This window comes from Egretta garzetta, unplaced genomic scaffold (assembly GCF_000687185.1).
Source record: "Egretta garzetta isolate BGI_Z169 unplaced genomic scaffold, ASM68718v1 scaffold197, whole genome shotgun sequence".
NCBI lineage: Eukaryota > Metazoa > Chordata > Aves > Pelecaniformes > Ardeidae > Egretta > Egretta garzetta.
This window is the reverse complement of record NW_009260274.1, coordinates 875,411-889,035: the sequence shown is the minus strand read 5'-3', so window position 1 is coordinate 889,035 and position 13,625 is coordinate 875,411. Positions and strand designations below refer to the sequence as shown.

The following is a 13,625-nucleotide window of genomic DNA, read 5'->3' as shown; positions in this document are numbered from 1 at the left end:
TACATCACTTCAGCAGTGAGCATATGCCCGGATAGAAGATGGTAGATCATTTTTCTGAAAGGGTAGCGTAACAGCTTCAGCCCCTCTAAAAGTCTGGAAATGTAGATTTTGCTTCTAGTTCTGCTGTGATCTGCTGTATTGTTTTCAAAAGTACTCAATTTACTGATGGATGTTTTTTCTTCCATCTTACTGGTGTTCGTTGAGGTTTTGTTGATATCGCTAAGACACATGGCATGGAAAATGTAGGGCAGAATATTTGTATTATTCTCACTGTATGTGCATTCATTATATACATACATTTTGCCTACTGAATTTTATACTTCTGTAGTTACATTTTTGAAGACAGCTCTTGACTGAGATAAAAAAGGGCTTTTTAACAAAATACATGCAAGCAACTATTCTTTCAACATGGAAAGTATCATTGAACTGTAAGATTAGATAACTTTTTTCCTACTGAGACGGTTGAAACAGCATGAAGTATTGAAGACTCCAAAGTACCTTATTTATGTAGGACCTTTGAGGAAGTGTACTATTCTTACTGTGCAGTGTACCATTGAAAGCAAGCAAGCAAGCATCCTATTGTTTGAATGAGATCATATTTTGTAAAAATAACTTAAGTTGATGCAATCCTTACTAAACTTCAAATTTAAATGCCATAGCTGTTCCCAGATTTGAGATTTTTAAAGTTACCTGTGTTCAAAGTAAATATTCGCTGAAACCATTTCAGTGGGAATAGTGGTAATGAAAGAAAAGAAACGTTACTCTCGGTGGAATGGTTAGTAAGAGTAATCATTAGTACTTTACCTAGAGTTATCTTAACATGAGAACTTTCAAAGATTATTAACTAACCTTTCACTCTGGCATGCTTTTATTAGCAAGTTAGGCAACCGTAACTCTCATATCATGCGCTGGGAAATGGAAAGGTAAAGTGACTCAGCTGTTAGTTTTGGTAGGTAGTTTGCAGTAAGGGATTCAAATGCATGTGTTCTTGGTTCCCATTCTCTCGAGGTAACCTATGAAAACTGCCTCAAACTGAGAAGAAGCTTTATACCTTTGGCAGATGTCTTCTGGTAAATCTAGTTTTGGCTCTGAGGTATTTATGCCTTTAGTTAGAGAGGATGGTCCTGGCAAAACAGGATATGCACTTTTATCTTGGCCTCTGCAGTTAACCCATGGAAGCCTATGTCACTGATAAAGACTGGTTTCCACAGAAATGTTGGGCTGCAAGTAGATGTGGTGGTACAGGCATGTATTCTCTGCTGTTCTCACTCTAAGGTGAAAGCCAGCTGAGGATAGTAATGTCTTAAAGTACCTCAATTAAATTTGCAGATTTGCAAGACAATGTGTGACAGTCCTGTGCTGGGAAACCTCCCTTAGCCTTAATGGATGCAAATGTATCTTTTTTCCTCTAATATGTTTTGAAAAACAATCTCCTTCTGATCTCTGAATGTAAGACCCATAGTTTATCGTTCTGCCTCTGATTTATTTTCTACATTTTTATTTTAATAATTACTGCAAGCATTTGCTTTTCAGCTGCCAGTGAAGGAGGAGCCAATGTGTTTACTGTATCATACTTCAAAAGCAGTGCCTACCTGGCTCAATCCCCACAGCTATACAAGCAGATGTGTATATGTGCTGACTTTGAAAAGGTTTTTTGCGTTGGGCCAGGTAAGAAAAGCATTGGTTTATCTAAAGCATGAAGTGTGCAGTGATGGCTTTTAGCAGCTGTGGTACAAATAAGATAACACGCATGCTGAAAGCTTTGAATGGTTTCACTTAATACGGTTTCACTCACCAAACACAGATTTCAGTTGGGGTGACTAATGAGAGTAAGGTTGACAGAGAAGTTGCTCGAACAAAACTGAAGTGCTAAAATAAGGGTGGAGTACCCTTCTCCAGTGCCTGCTGTTCTGTGAGCAGAAAGAATAGAGTTGCATTAGAAATTGATAATATGGTGAAGTCAGTAAAACATGGAACAACACTCTGATTACTGAAGCCATAGTTTCCTATCAACCATGCCCAGTAGTTGCCTAGTTGCCTTTAGTTGCCCAGTAGTAAGCAGTTAAAATAGCCAAGATAGGTTTTATGTACTTCAGGTTGCATGTTAATATATACTTTTCCATTGCTTTTGTATATATACCAAACAACTTTATTTAGAAAAATGCATACTTTTAACTGGGCTGTCAGTAAATAATAAAAAATTGATAATTTCCAGTCTCATGCTCTCTCCTTCTCAGAAGCTGATAGGTCATGGCCTCTTTGGGTGGTAATACAGCATTTTTTTTCTAAGACCTCCAAGACAGGTTTAAAGATATTAAGCTGGAAATGCTGGCAAACCAGTCAATAACAGCTTATAAAAATGAAAAAAAGATGCAAGTAATTCAGAAGATCTTAAATTTCTTATAACTTACTAACAGATGAGTCATGGTTTATAGGAAGACGTGTTTATATTAGACTCGTATATCTGAAAAAAAAAACCCCAAAACCCAGAACACACACACGTGCACAAGTCCGTTTCCTCTGAAAAAGGCAGTTTTCAAATCTGAAAGTTCGTGTGTGCCTGAAAGCTTGTCTGTTTTTTCCACTTCTGTCTGTTGGTCTAACAAGAGATACTGCCTCTCTACAAGTCTTGTCTGTCTTTGAGCACCACAGCTACAATAATGCTGTCACTGTTGTTATAAATGATGCTCTGAGGCAGCTAGTTTTCTTTTTGTTTCTCAGTGAGAATTGTCATGTCTAAAGACAGCATTGTCTGCCTGATCCAAATGATGTGATTGATTGCCAGTGTTATTTTTCAAAATGGAATGATAATTTCAGGTCAGTTATAATTTCTGTTGTTTAATTTTACAGTATTTAGAGCTGAGGACTCCAATACACACAGACACCTGACTGAGTTTGTTGGTCTGGATATTGAAATGGCTTTTAACTATCACTATCATGAAGTGGTAGATGAGATTGCAGATACCTTGGTGCAGATATTCAAGGGACTTCAGGAAAGGTAATGAGAGCATTTTCCATTTCATGAGGAACTTTCTTTGTTTGAGATATCTTGCACTGTGGTGTGAAATGGGTGAGCATTTTATCCTCAGCTTGTCAGATAATTATTAGTAATCTGATTTACACCAGAACTTCAAAACATTTTTACTTTGTTCCTAATGATTTCTTTGTGCCTGACTTTTAAAGTTCACTGAAGCCAGTGAACTGTCTATTTTTAGACGAAGTTGCATCTCCTAGAGTATGCTAGCTTGCAGCCTGACTTTTAAAGTTCACTGAAGCCAGTGAACTATTTTTAGACGAAGCTGCATCTCCTAGAGTATGCTAGCTTGCACTAAGAGAACTTGCTGTTTACTGTTGAATGGACTTCCTAATGGAAATTATTATCATTAATTTAAAACGCCCTACTTTTTGTGCCAGTACAGGTAGACTGATTGTTCTATTTTGAAATTAATCTTAATATTTACTGTCTAAGAAAGTTTTTCTGAATCATATTTATTATAACAGCCTGCATCTCTGCCATGAAAGCAGCAAAGATTGTTTTCCATTTTTCACAGTCTAACTCATTAGAAAGCCAGGCCAGAAGTTTAGGAAGTGGTTTTCATTTGCTTACGAATTAGACTATCTTGCCAGCAGAAATGCAAATCTTTTCATCTGTCTAGAAGAAAATTTCTCTTTCATATTTGAAACAGGATCTTACTTAAATCAAAGAAGAACCCAGGTAAATATTACAAATCAAAGGGATGATTTCTCAATGTCTTTACTGTGAAAATGTGACCTAGTCAATTATTCCTTACTAAAGGAATAAAACAGAAGTAATAGTAAAATATTAACATGTATATCATTGAAGTAGATGCGGTAACTTCCATGAAACATTTCATTAGGATTGTACAGAATTTCTCCAGAAGTGGCTTTAAAACAGGTTTTTATGTTGCAAGAGGGACCTCTTGTGGCAAAATTGTATTGCCATTGCAGAATCATTGTTGGATGCAAGAAGTGTACATTTTTTGATTGTTTTGTATTTTGCTTCTGTTCTTGTTTCCTTGCATATAGATTCCAAACTGAAATTCAGACAGTGAACAAACAGTTCCCATGTGAGCCATTTAAGTTTTTGGAGCCAACTCTGAGGCTGGAATATTGTGAAGCTGTGGCCATGCTTAGAGAGGCCGGTATTGAGATGGGTGATGAAGAAGATCTGAGGTACTTTGGCAGTACATAAATGTGTCAGTCTTGTCAAAGTGGTAGTAAAGTGTCAGTTTTGTACTGTGCAACTGACAGCCCTCAAGAAGGAACCACAAGCTTTTAGAGGAATAAACAGTACTGTATCCAGATCTCTTGACAAATAAATGAATGGATATGAAAATAGTCCTTTCTTTTAATGTAGACTAAACGTACAGACCCTGACATCCAAAAGAAAATAACTTACAACATAAAGTGAGAGTAACTTGAACCTTCTAAGGATAAGAAGCATTTGTTTTTCTAACAATTGCAGTTCTTCATGTGAATTGTCACACGTCTTTGAATAGGATTAAACAAGAAGATTCCTCAGTCTTAAAGTCTTTCTTTTCAGTAACACCTTCCCATTTTTTCTTTCCACCTCTCAGGAAAATGATTAAGCAATCATGATTGCGTTCCCATTGATTTACTGAAAGATGAGTTTAACTGATTATATATAACTTTTCTGAAGACACTTAATAAATTAAAACATTTCTGTCCTTTCCCACAATATATCCAGTACTATTAGGATAATGTGTGATTTTGCAGCTAAATGATCTGTGTATCAAAGAAATTTCAATTTAAGAGTTTGATAGAGCAAAATAATACGCTTATGCAGTTTTCCACTTACTGTGCCTAAGAAGAAATGGCTGCACAAGTTATATGCCAATAGGAAATAGAGTACACAATTCTTCAGTAATCAGAATATGGTGACTAGGAAGTATATTAAGAACAAGAATATCTTCAGGTATCAGTTAATTTAAGGGATTTCTAGGACCAGTACAAAATATTTAGGAACAGAAATAAATGTACTTTACTTCTGAAATTTCTGTCTGCACAATCCAAAACATTCAGAAACAAGTACTAGATTTTCTAAACAGCAGGGTGCAGCAGATCTGTAGCTTGAAATCTTTTTAGCTTTGTGAAGGTATATAATCAGTACAGGTTTAAATCACTGAATTTTAATGGTGATAATCTTTTTCAGCACACCTAATGAAAAGCTCCTGGGACGCCTGGTAAAGGAAAAGGTAACAATTATTTTGGAATAAATAGATTTGTCATTGAATCAGAAACTTGATTTCATGGAGTCACTGGGTTTGTATAAATGCCTACTTCATGTAAAACAACTTTTTACACGCTGATTGAGAATATAGTATCTCAGAACATGCAGAAGTCGTGAAGAGTTTGTGACTAGCATAAGCATTTTTTAAGTTGTCTGACTGTGTGCCTGCTTTGCTGCTGCTTATTTAACCTACTGACAGTTTTGTCTTTATCATTAATAAGCTGTTTCAAACCATTTTCAATCTTTTATATTTATTTCTATCACCTGTTACACTGAGTACACCAAACAGGATAGCGCGTTCCAAAACCAGTTCTTAAGATAATTACAAAAAAAACACCTGTTACACTGAGTACACCAAACAGGATAGCACGTTCCAAAGATAATTACAGTTCTTAAGATAATTACAAAATTCTTAAGATAATTACAAAAAAACCCCAAACCAGATTCCAACTAAATCTATAGGAGAAGAGGAGATCTTTGGCAAAAAAATAAATATGTATTACTACAGCAAGACATGTTACTGCTAAACTTTTGTAATTTTACATTAGAAGTAGAATTGGAAAACTGAAAATTTATACACCATTTTTATTGATAACTATTATTTTTTAAGATAATGTCAAATTTGTGGAAAGTTATTGGGAGATGGTTTTTTATTTTACTTGAAAGGTTCATTGTTTGTGCCTTCCTCCTGTAATTTGTTCTTTACATCATTTTCTCTTGTACTAACTTTTAAATTATCTTCTTTCAGTATGACACAGACTTCTATATTCTTGACAAATATCCGCTTGCTGTGAGGCCTTTTTATACAATGCCAGACCCAGTAAACCCTGTAAGTAAAATTCTTTGTTGTTGTCAGTAGGGTTTTTTTGTAGTTTAAATTACTCTGTGTAGGGATAACTTGACAAAATAGATAAAGTATGTTTATATGATCTGCTGTTATAATTAAAATTCTGATAACAAGATTAGGTCGGTGTTGCATGACTTCTAAAATGTTTTGCAGTTAGTCTTCTCTGGTGCAAATACACCAGAAACAATTTAGCTAAAACTGGGAGAGCTTTGTGAAGAGATCTCCATGGTCAGAGCACTGCTGCCATCACTGGAAAGAGGCAAAAACTGTCTTCCTGGGCAACAGACACTTTAACAGAAAATATGCTTTTTTACATTGTTAGAAATTCCGCAGTTTATTCCTAAATCCAGGGTCAGTATCTTTAGAGCATCTTTCGCTGGGATAACTACATGCAAGTGTAATGGTTTTTCAAAGGGCATGAACTTCAGTTTTTTAAACAAACTCTAGTCTAATGAGAGGAGCCAAAGGGCTGTAATTCCTGGGCAGACTCCAAATACATTGCATTCTTACTGCACAACTTTGGATATCATAAGTGAAGTTATTGAAAGGTGCACATTTGCCACCTAAGGATGGAGCAACTGTAGGTGGGAAATAAACTCATCTTTGTCTTTCCAGAAAAACTCTAACTCTTATGATATGTTCATGAGAGGGGAAGAGATTTTGTCCGGAGCTCAGAGAATTCACGATCCTCAGCTGCTGACAGAAAGAGCCCAGCATCATGGCATTGGTAACAAGTCAAACAGCGTGAAGCTGAATTTAAAAGAATATAAATCATGGTTGAATTTGTCTCCTTTACAGGAAGAACTTGGGGCAGAATTTGTTACATGGCAATAGGGCTACAATCACAGTGCTGTTTCGTGCTTAATGTTAATCCATCTAATTCTGTTTAACCGTTTCAATCTACAGTGGTGGTAATCTACAGTGCTGGTATTAAGAAACTGGTTAGGTTTCCAGCAATACCTTGATGAAAAGGAATTGTTTCCGAGGACCTTAGAGAGAATGTAATGCAGGAAATACCTTCGACAGAATGAGGATAGACAAACAAGTTTCATTCAGTCGTGCCTCTCTGTAATCTCACAAACTTCTTATGGATTACTCCAGCAGAGTCTTGTGGGGTTGGCTGTCAATAAGCAAGAAGTGTCCATTGGTGTCATTGTTTTAAAAAACTCAACAGGGACAAGGCTGGCTAACAGTGGAAGGGTAAAAGAGTAAATTAGGTCGAGATCAGGACAGTAAAATAGAGATGAAAATTATGCTTTCAGTGAATGGCAAAGTGAAGTGGCAGGTAGGCAGTAGCAAAAAAGGAGTAGCTCCCACTGTAGCAAGATGGAAAAGTAGCTGCTAAATCTTCACTTTCTCACTGCAGTTTATTCAAGAAGTCACCATTTTCCGTAAGTTACAATGGACAGTTTGGCCTAGCTCTTACTCAATTCTATAATTCCTTCCCTGATTAAGTTATTAACTTAACTATAAAACAAAACTGTTATAATTTCTAGATAGTCCTGGATAATTCATATGTTTAATGAGTAAAGCCCCACTGTTAGTCTGTAAGTTAAACTGGTAATTTTTTTGTTGTGTTTGCAGTCCTCTTGTATGTCACTTGTATGCTTGGCTTGGGGTTCATTAAGTAGGTGAGAAATGTATCTTTTTCCTCTCTAGATTTGGAGAAAATAAAGGCTTATATTGATTCCTTTCGTTTTGGTGCACCTCCACATGCGGGTGGTGGAATAGGTAAGTATCTGTATTTTATTTTATTCTGTGTTAGCCTGAGTTTAATTTAAACTACTCAGTCTCAAGCAGGGTTCAATATAAAATTCAGAATAGCAGCCTTGTTAGGTAAATGTGTGGGGCTGTTTATCCTGGAAAATTTAAGGAGAGAAGGTAAAATATAAGGATCATCATAAAATAAATAAGCAAAATATCAATGGTACAGTCTGGTGAGTTTAAAAAGCAGGTGGTCACAAGAAAAAATAGACGATTTAGTAGCCAGGCACATCACGTTCAAATTTGACCAATGAGGAAAATTTAAGGAAACAAGAAAATACTATATTATGTGTGGATTTATCATAGCCTACTAATACCAGAAGCCACCAGTCTCTTTAGTGCATTTGATGAAGCTGTTCTGCAGTAAGGAAAAATAAGCGATTGCTTCTGTCTTACTCAGTGATTTGACTGAATGCCACTGATCAATTTGGCTGATGCCAGTTGTTTCAGCAAAGGTACTGAGGCTTCGTGTCTTGAGTGTATTTTACATCTTAAAATAGAAAAAAAAAAGATGGGATTTGGGCATCTTAACAGTTTACAGTTATGCACATTGCTTTCATTAGCAGGATGAAATCTGTTCATGCATATGGAAATAGGACAGTTTGTAGGTCCTGATCAATAAACACAGTGATTTCTTTGATTCGGTCTTTCTGCATTTGCCTTACTTTTGTAAAGTGCATTTAGTACATTCTCAGCATGTTCTCAGGACAACTTCCTAAGTATGCCTTCCGTAAATGCATTGGATCTGTGATATGCTATTGAGACAGCTGTTGTGAAATACCTGCAAGATGTAACCATCAGTGATCGTGCAGTACTTGTGAGCAGAGATGTGCAGATGATCCAAACTCATTTAGACCTATCAGAACTGACATCAAGGAAGCTGAAGCTACCATGTCTTCTGCAAAGTAAATGTTCTTCATGGCACATCTCAGAGGTCAGGCCAAGTATCAGCCAAACAGGAGGTGCTGTGAGAATGAAAGCTGATTTCTGCCTGTTGGAGATGGAAACCTTAACATAGGAGGGCAGTCTGTGAAAACTAGTGTGCATCTGGGTTTCATCTCAGCATGGCTGGGGTACAGATACAGCCCCACAGATTAGGAAGTCCTTGCATGTTCCACAGTACACACATAACCTCTAAGATTTCAGGAAAAAAGAACACAATGACCAGTGAAATATTTATTATCAGATATCAGCAGATAGTTACACGGGCACATATTGCTGAATCTACATTTTTGTACTGTAGAGGGATTGGGATAAAATTCCTGAACTGTAGGTTTTTACTGTAGTTGCTTATGGCACTTAATGTCTCTTACTCTGAAACTGTTAAGGCTGCTTTGGACTATACTTCTGTTACTGTATGCAAGATACAGTTCTCCTGATGACCCACCTCCCATTTCAGTTTTCTACACCATCTTTCTTGAAAGTCCAAAGTGATTGGGAGCAGGGTTGAGTCTCTAGTACCACTGCTTATTGATACGTGTTCCAAAGGAAGTCTGTATCATGGCAGAAGGTCCTGTACATAAAATCCCTAATTTTTGGATGTGCAAAAGCATACATCTCAGTCTTTGGTCACACTGCTATGTGAAGCTGGCTGTAGGTATAAAGTACCTTTACTTTCTGAAGAGTCTCAAACAAAAGACTGACTATACTGATGGGTTGTTTTCATTTGTTGTAGGACTGGAAAGAGTAACCATGCTGTACCTAGGGCTGCATAATGTTCGTCAGACCTCCATGTTCCCACGGGATCCCAAACGACTGACACCCTAACATGAGTGGCTTTTGAAAGTTTGAGATGATTTGCCCTGCAAATATGATACGATTGCAAGCATATCCCCTGCTACTGATGAATCTGTATTGATTTGAGCATTATAATATGCAATAATAAAAAAAAGATCGTATTTACTAAAGTGCCACAATCATTTTTTTTATCCTTAGCTGTTTATTTAAAAGAAAATATTTTAACAGATCAAGACTCTTTGTATTGGCAACTGTGCACATTTTTAATGAAAATGTGATACTTTGAGTTAGTATTCTAGTGTCACATGAAATTGTATCATGTTTCTAAACATTTTAATAAATTACACAATAAAAATTCTGCATTTCTAACTTACATCAGCAAGATTGAATATTCTGAAGTAACAGAACTGGCTCGAAGCTAAAATAGCTGGATGCTTGCAATTTAAAAATCAGGAGGAAACCAGGCAATTGTTAATTTACATGAGTGTCAGGTAGAGAAGCAGGTCAGAAGAACATTCTTAACAAAAAGCCTTCATATGAAATTGTGAAAATAGATTGCAATAAATCTCTCAAAGTATACAATATCTGTCTTTCTGGTTTTTGCTTTGTTGATCGATAATCCTGAATCAATAATGGTTGGTTTGGTTTGGGTTTTTTTAATGATGCAATGACTGCCTAAAGTTTAAATTTATTTCCTTTCTATCTTCTTCCCCCCCCCCCCCCCTTTTTTTTTTTGAGAGAGAGAGTTACATACAATCCATAGGCCTGTTCTTCATCTTATGTTACTATTTGAGAATGGATAGGTTACACACACTCACTAAATACACAGGGGACATATAATATTCTTGGAAAATAAGTGGACCATGAGTTTGAGAGCAGTTCATGTGTTTTCCTGCTTGACCCAGCCTCCAGGAAAACAAATGAAACAAATCAGCAAGGATTTCATGTATCTGTTGCCAGTGAAAGAAAAGCAAATGGTAAAAGCCAACCTATTTCAGGGATTTTTTCATTTTTAAATGCTGTGAACAGCCCAACTGTTGTACATTTAGAGAAATTGTGTGTTTCTGTAAGTCAGAGTACTTCTAAAATTCTTTCTAGACATCCTTTTTCTCAAATGAATCACCTACTTGAACCTCCTCAATTTGCAGTCATGTGCAAAGCTACTTCTCTTCCTCCTCCTCCCAACCCAAAAAGATGTGCCCTGCATTTGGAGAGGAACCAGGGTATTTGAAACTTCCTTTTATGGACTGCATCTGGTAGTTGTTTTTAAAATGTACAACATTTTTTTAAGTGTGGATGCCAAAGAGCAAAGAATTAAATTCCTTACTTGGGCACTGCAATAGTGTTACTCTAATATTCATACATATTTGTAATTCCTGACTTAATTTTTGCTTAACATTTTACATGATAAATAGCTTTCAGTAGGAGGCATGGTTTAGACAGTCTGTGTTATTGTTGGTACCTTGATTTTTAAATGTCAGAGAAGTCACATATTGGTTATGCTACAAAAAGGTCAGTGAGGCTGTATATAAATTGTGTAGAATTTCACAAAAGGGCAAATCATCTTTTGCAGCTGCCATTGAACAAGACTTAATTTTAATGTTTTGTGACAAGAGTTCTCCATTATAAAACAATCATACGAAAGGTCAGTTAGGTAAAGTACTGGAAATGTTAAAGTTAAGTTAAACTTTGTTTAGAAGTCACGCAATTCAAGGAATAACACACTTTGCAGCTTTGCTTATGAGTCTGTTGTAATTCATTTACCATGGAGTCTTCCCCCAATTACTAACTTTAAAATCTTATGGTGTACCCAGTTGTACTTTACAAAGCTAAGTGGATTATAAACACAGTTTATCATCACAGACTTATTACTGATGAATCCAAGTTTCAAAACTGGTTTATTCAGCTAAGCCAACTGGAATGAATTTAATTACTTTTGTTCATATGGAACCAATGAGGTATTCTGCATTGGAAGTGCATCCTTCTAGTAAGGAGCAAAATTACTGACTTATATTTCATGCCAACAAAAAAAAATAAAAAATTATTCCAAGAACTAGGTTTCTTGCTCTAGATGTGGGAGCAAGTTTTGTGCTTACCCCAATTCTGTTAAGATTTGTTCAAGCTCATGTTGTAGTTTGATTTATTCACTGTAGCTGCACAAGAAGTTGGATGGAGATTCCCAATTCCTTTGTATGCAGAATCCTTTCATGCAGTTTTTCTTAGCTAACGGAAAATAATTATGATCATAAATCAAAATGCATTTGTCCTGAATGTAATCTTAACAAGATTCTAATGGGAGCTTCACATTGCTAGAACTTAGTTTGAAACCCTGTCAATAGTAATTTCAGAACTTTATGTTGCTTTGATAGGTAGCAACTCTGGTTTGGTAGTTCTGGAAAAGTCAAACTCGTGTAACTCCGTTATTTCCAGTAACTTGCAGGAAGTTTAGCATTTGACATGGAGTCCACATCACTGTTGCTTCTCCACCAGTTAAAGTGTTTTTGGTTTGGGTTTGGTTTTTTTTTTTCTTTCATGATATTGTTGTGGTTTAACCCAGCAGCAGCTGAACACCACACAGCCACTCACTCACTGCCTCCCTGTCAGTGGGATGGGGGAGAGAAGGGGGGGGGGGAAAGTAAAACCTGTGGGTTGAGATAAAGGCAGTTTAATAAAACAGCAGAGGAAAATAATACACAAAGCAAGTGATGCACAATGCAACTGCTCACCACCCGCTGACCGATGCCCAGCCCATCCCTGAGCAGCAACAAGTTATGAAAAACCAGCAGAGATTATCTAGGGTGAATTATTATTTCTTTTAAAATAAGACATGCACTTGTGCACATTTTTGCTAGTATGATCTCACAAAATACCAAATTTATTCCCTGCTAGTTTTTTTAAAGAGTTACCAAGTTATTTCTACTGTTTTCTTTGGATTTAAAAGACCATGTAAGCATAGGATAAATTGTAAACAGTTGGGTAGTTTTTCTTCTACTTTGCCACCTCTTTAGCCCTTAGCCATCTTTAAAAAGAACGACAAAAAAACCCAACCCTCAAAAAGTGCTAATTACGTACCAAAGCACAACAATCTGCATTAAAATAATACCAACTTTCCAGAAAGACTAACTCAGCCAGAACCTCTACTCTGAAGTAAGTGAACCGTGAATTGAGTCTTATTGCACCCAAAAAACCAAATTGCCAGGCAGCCTTTACCATTTTGCAATTAAGACGAGGCTCTGTTTGCGACACCGTGAGTGCACCATACCACAAAACAACACCCCTGCAGGGAGCTTGCACTAGAAAGCGCTCGCAGCACAAGCGAAAGGGTTTCAGAACTGAAGAAGTCAGCCCATAGCTGCCTTAATTACAGCAAAATTCCCAGTTTAGGCAGAGATTAATGACCTTGCAGGTGGCAGAGCAATTCGAAGCAATTTTTCATAGATACTGCAACAGTTCCTGCTGGCAGGCATCGCATGCCACCGGCTCCGCTCAGTCACAGCTGGCAGCCACGGCATCACTCAGCCAACGGTACCTTACACCATCCTCCCTGCAAACGCAGCCTTACAGACAAGGAGCCCAGCGCCCAAACTAAGGCCTGACCCTCACCCGGCTTAAGCTACACCCTATTCACCTGAGCCTAATCCTTCAGAAGCCGGAGGTGCAGCCTACCTAGCGGATCTTCTCGGCAGGAAGCTGCCTGAGATGCCTCCTGCGCACAGCGTAAGGGCTTCGATGGCTCTGTGCTTCCTCAAGAGCACCCCGGGCTACCAGTGGGTTTAACTCCAGTCACCGCAGCCGGTCTGCATTCCCGGGAAACCCGTGACCGGCAGAAGCGCACTGCAGCTAAAGGCCGTGCTGAAGCCCCCACAGCAGAGACCTACACGTTCCTCCACCCCGGGTTTAAGTCCTCCACAGGCATTTATCGTTGTGCTGACAACAAACAAACAAACCCACCCGACCCCGCTGCAGACAGAGAAAGCCAAGCACGAGGCTGGGGAGCGGGGCGCT

At 37.5% G+C, this 13,625-nt stretch overlaps 1 protein-coding gene across 1 annotated transcript in view; it reads left to right on the top strand.

Annotated features, from left to right (window-relative positions):
- The window catches only part of DARS1 (aspartyl-tRNA synthetase 1), a 41,587-nt gene extending 31,409 nt beyond the window's left edge, over positions 1-10,178 (top strand). Inside the window, exons 8-15 of the mRNA XM_009642485.2 lie at positions 1,534-1,668; positions 2,851-2,998; positions 4,048-4,194; positions 5,195-5,237; positions 6,021-6,101; positions 6,735-6,846; positions 7,779-7,850; positions 9,559-10,178. Of these exons, the coding sequence (XP_009640780.1) occupies positions 1,534-1,668; positions 2,851-2,998; positions 4,048-4,194; positions 5,195-5,237; positions 6,021-6,101; positions 6,735-6,846; positions 7,779-7,850; positions 9,559-9,650 (830 nt within the window). The 3' untranslated portion in view covers positions 9,651-10,178. The remainder of the gene's footprint in view (positions 1-1,533; positions 1,669-2,850; positions 2,999-4,047; positions 4,195-5,194; positions 5,238-6,020; positions 6,102-6,734; positions 6,847-7,778; positions 7,851-9,558) is intronic.
- Positions 10,179-13,625: the final 3,447 nt, after the last annotated feature.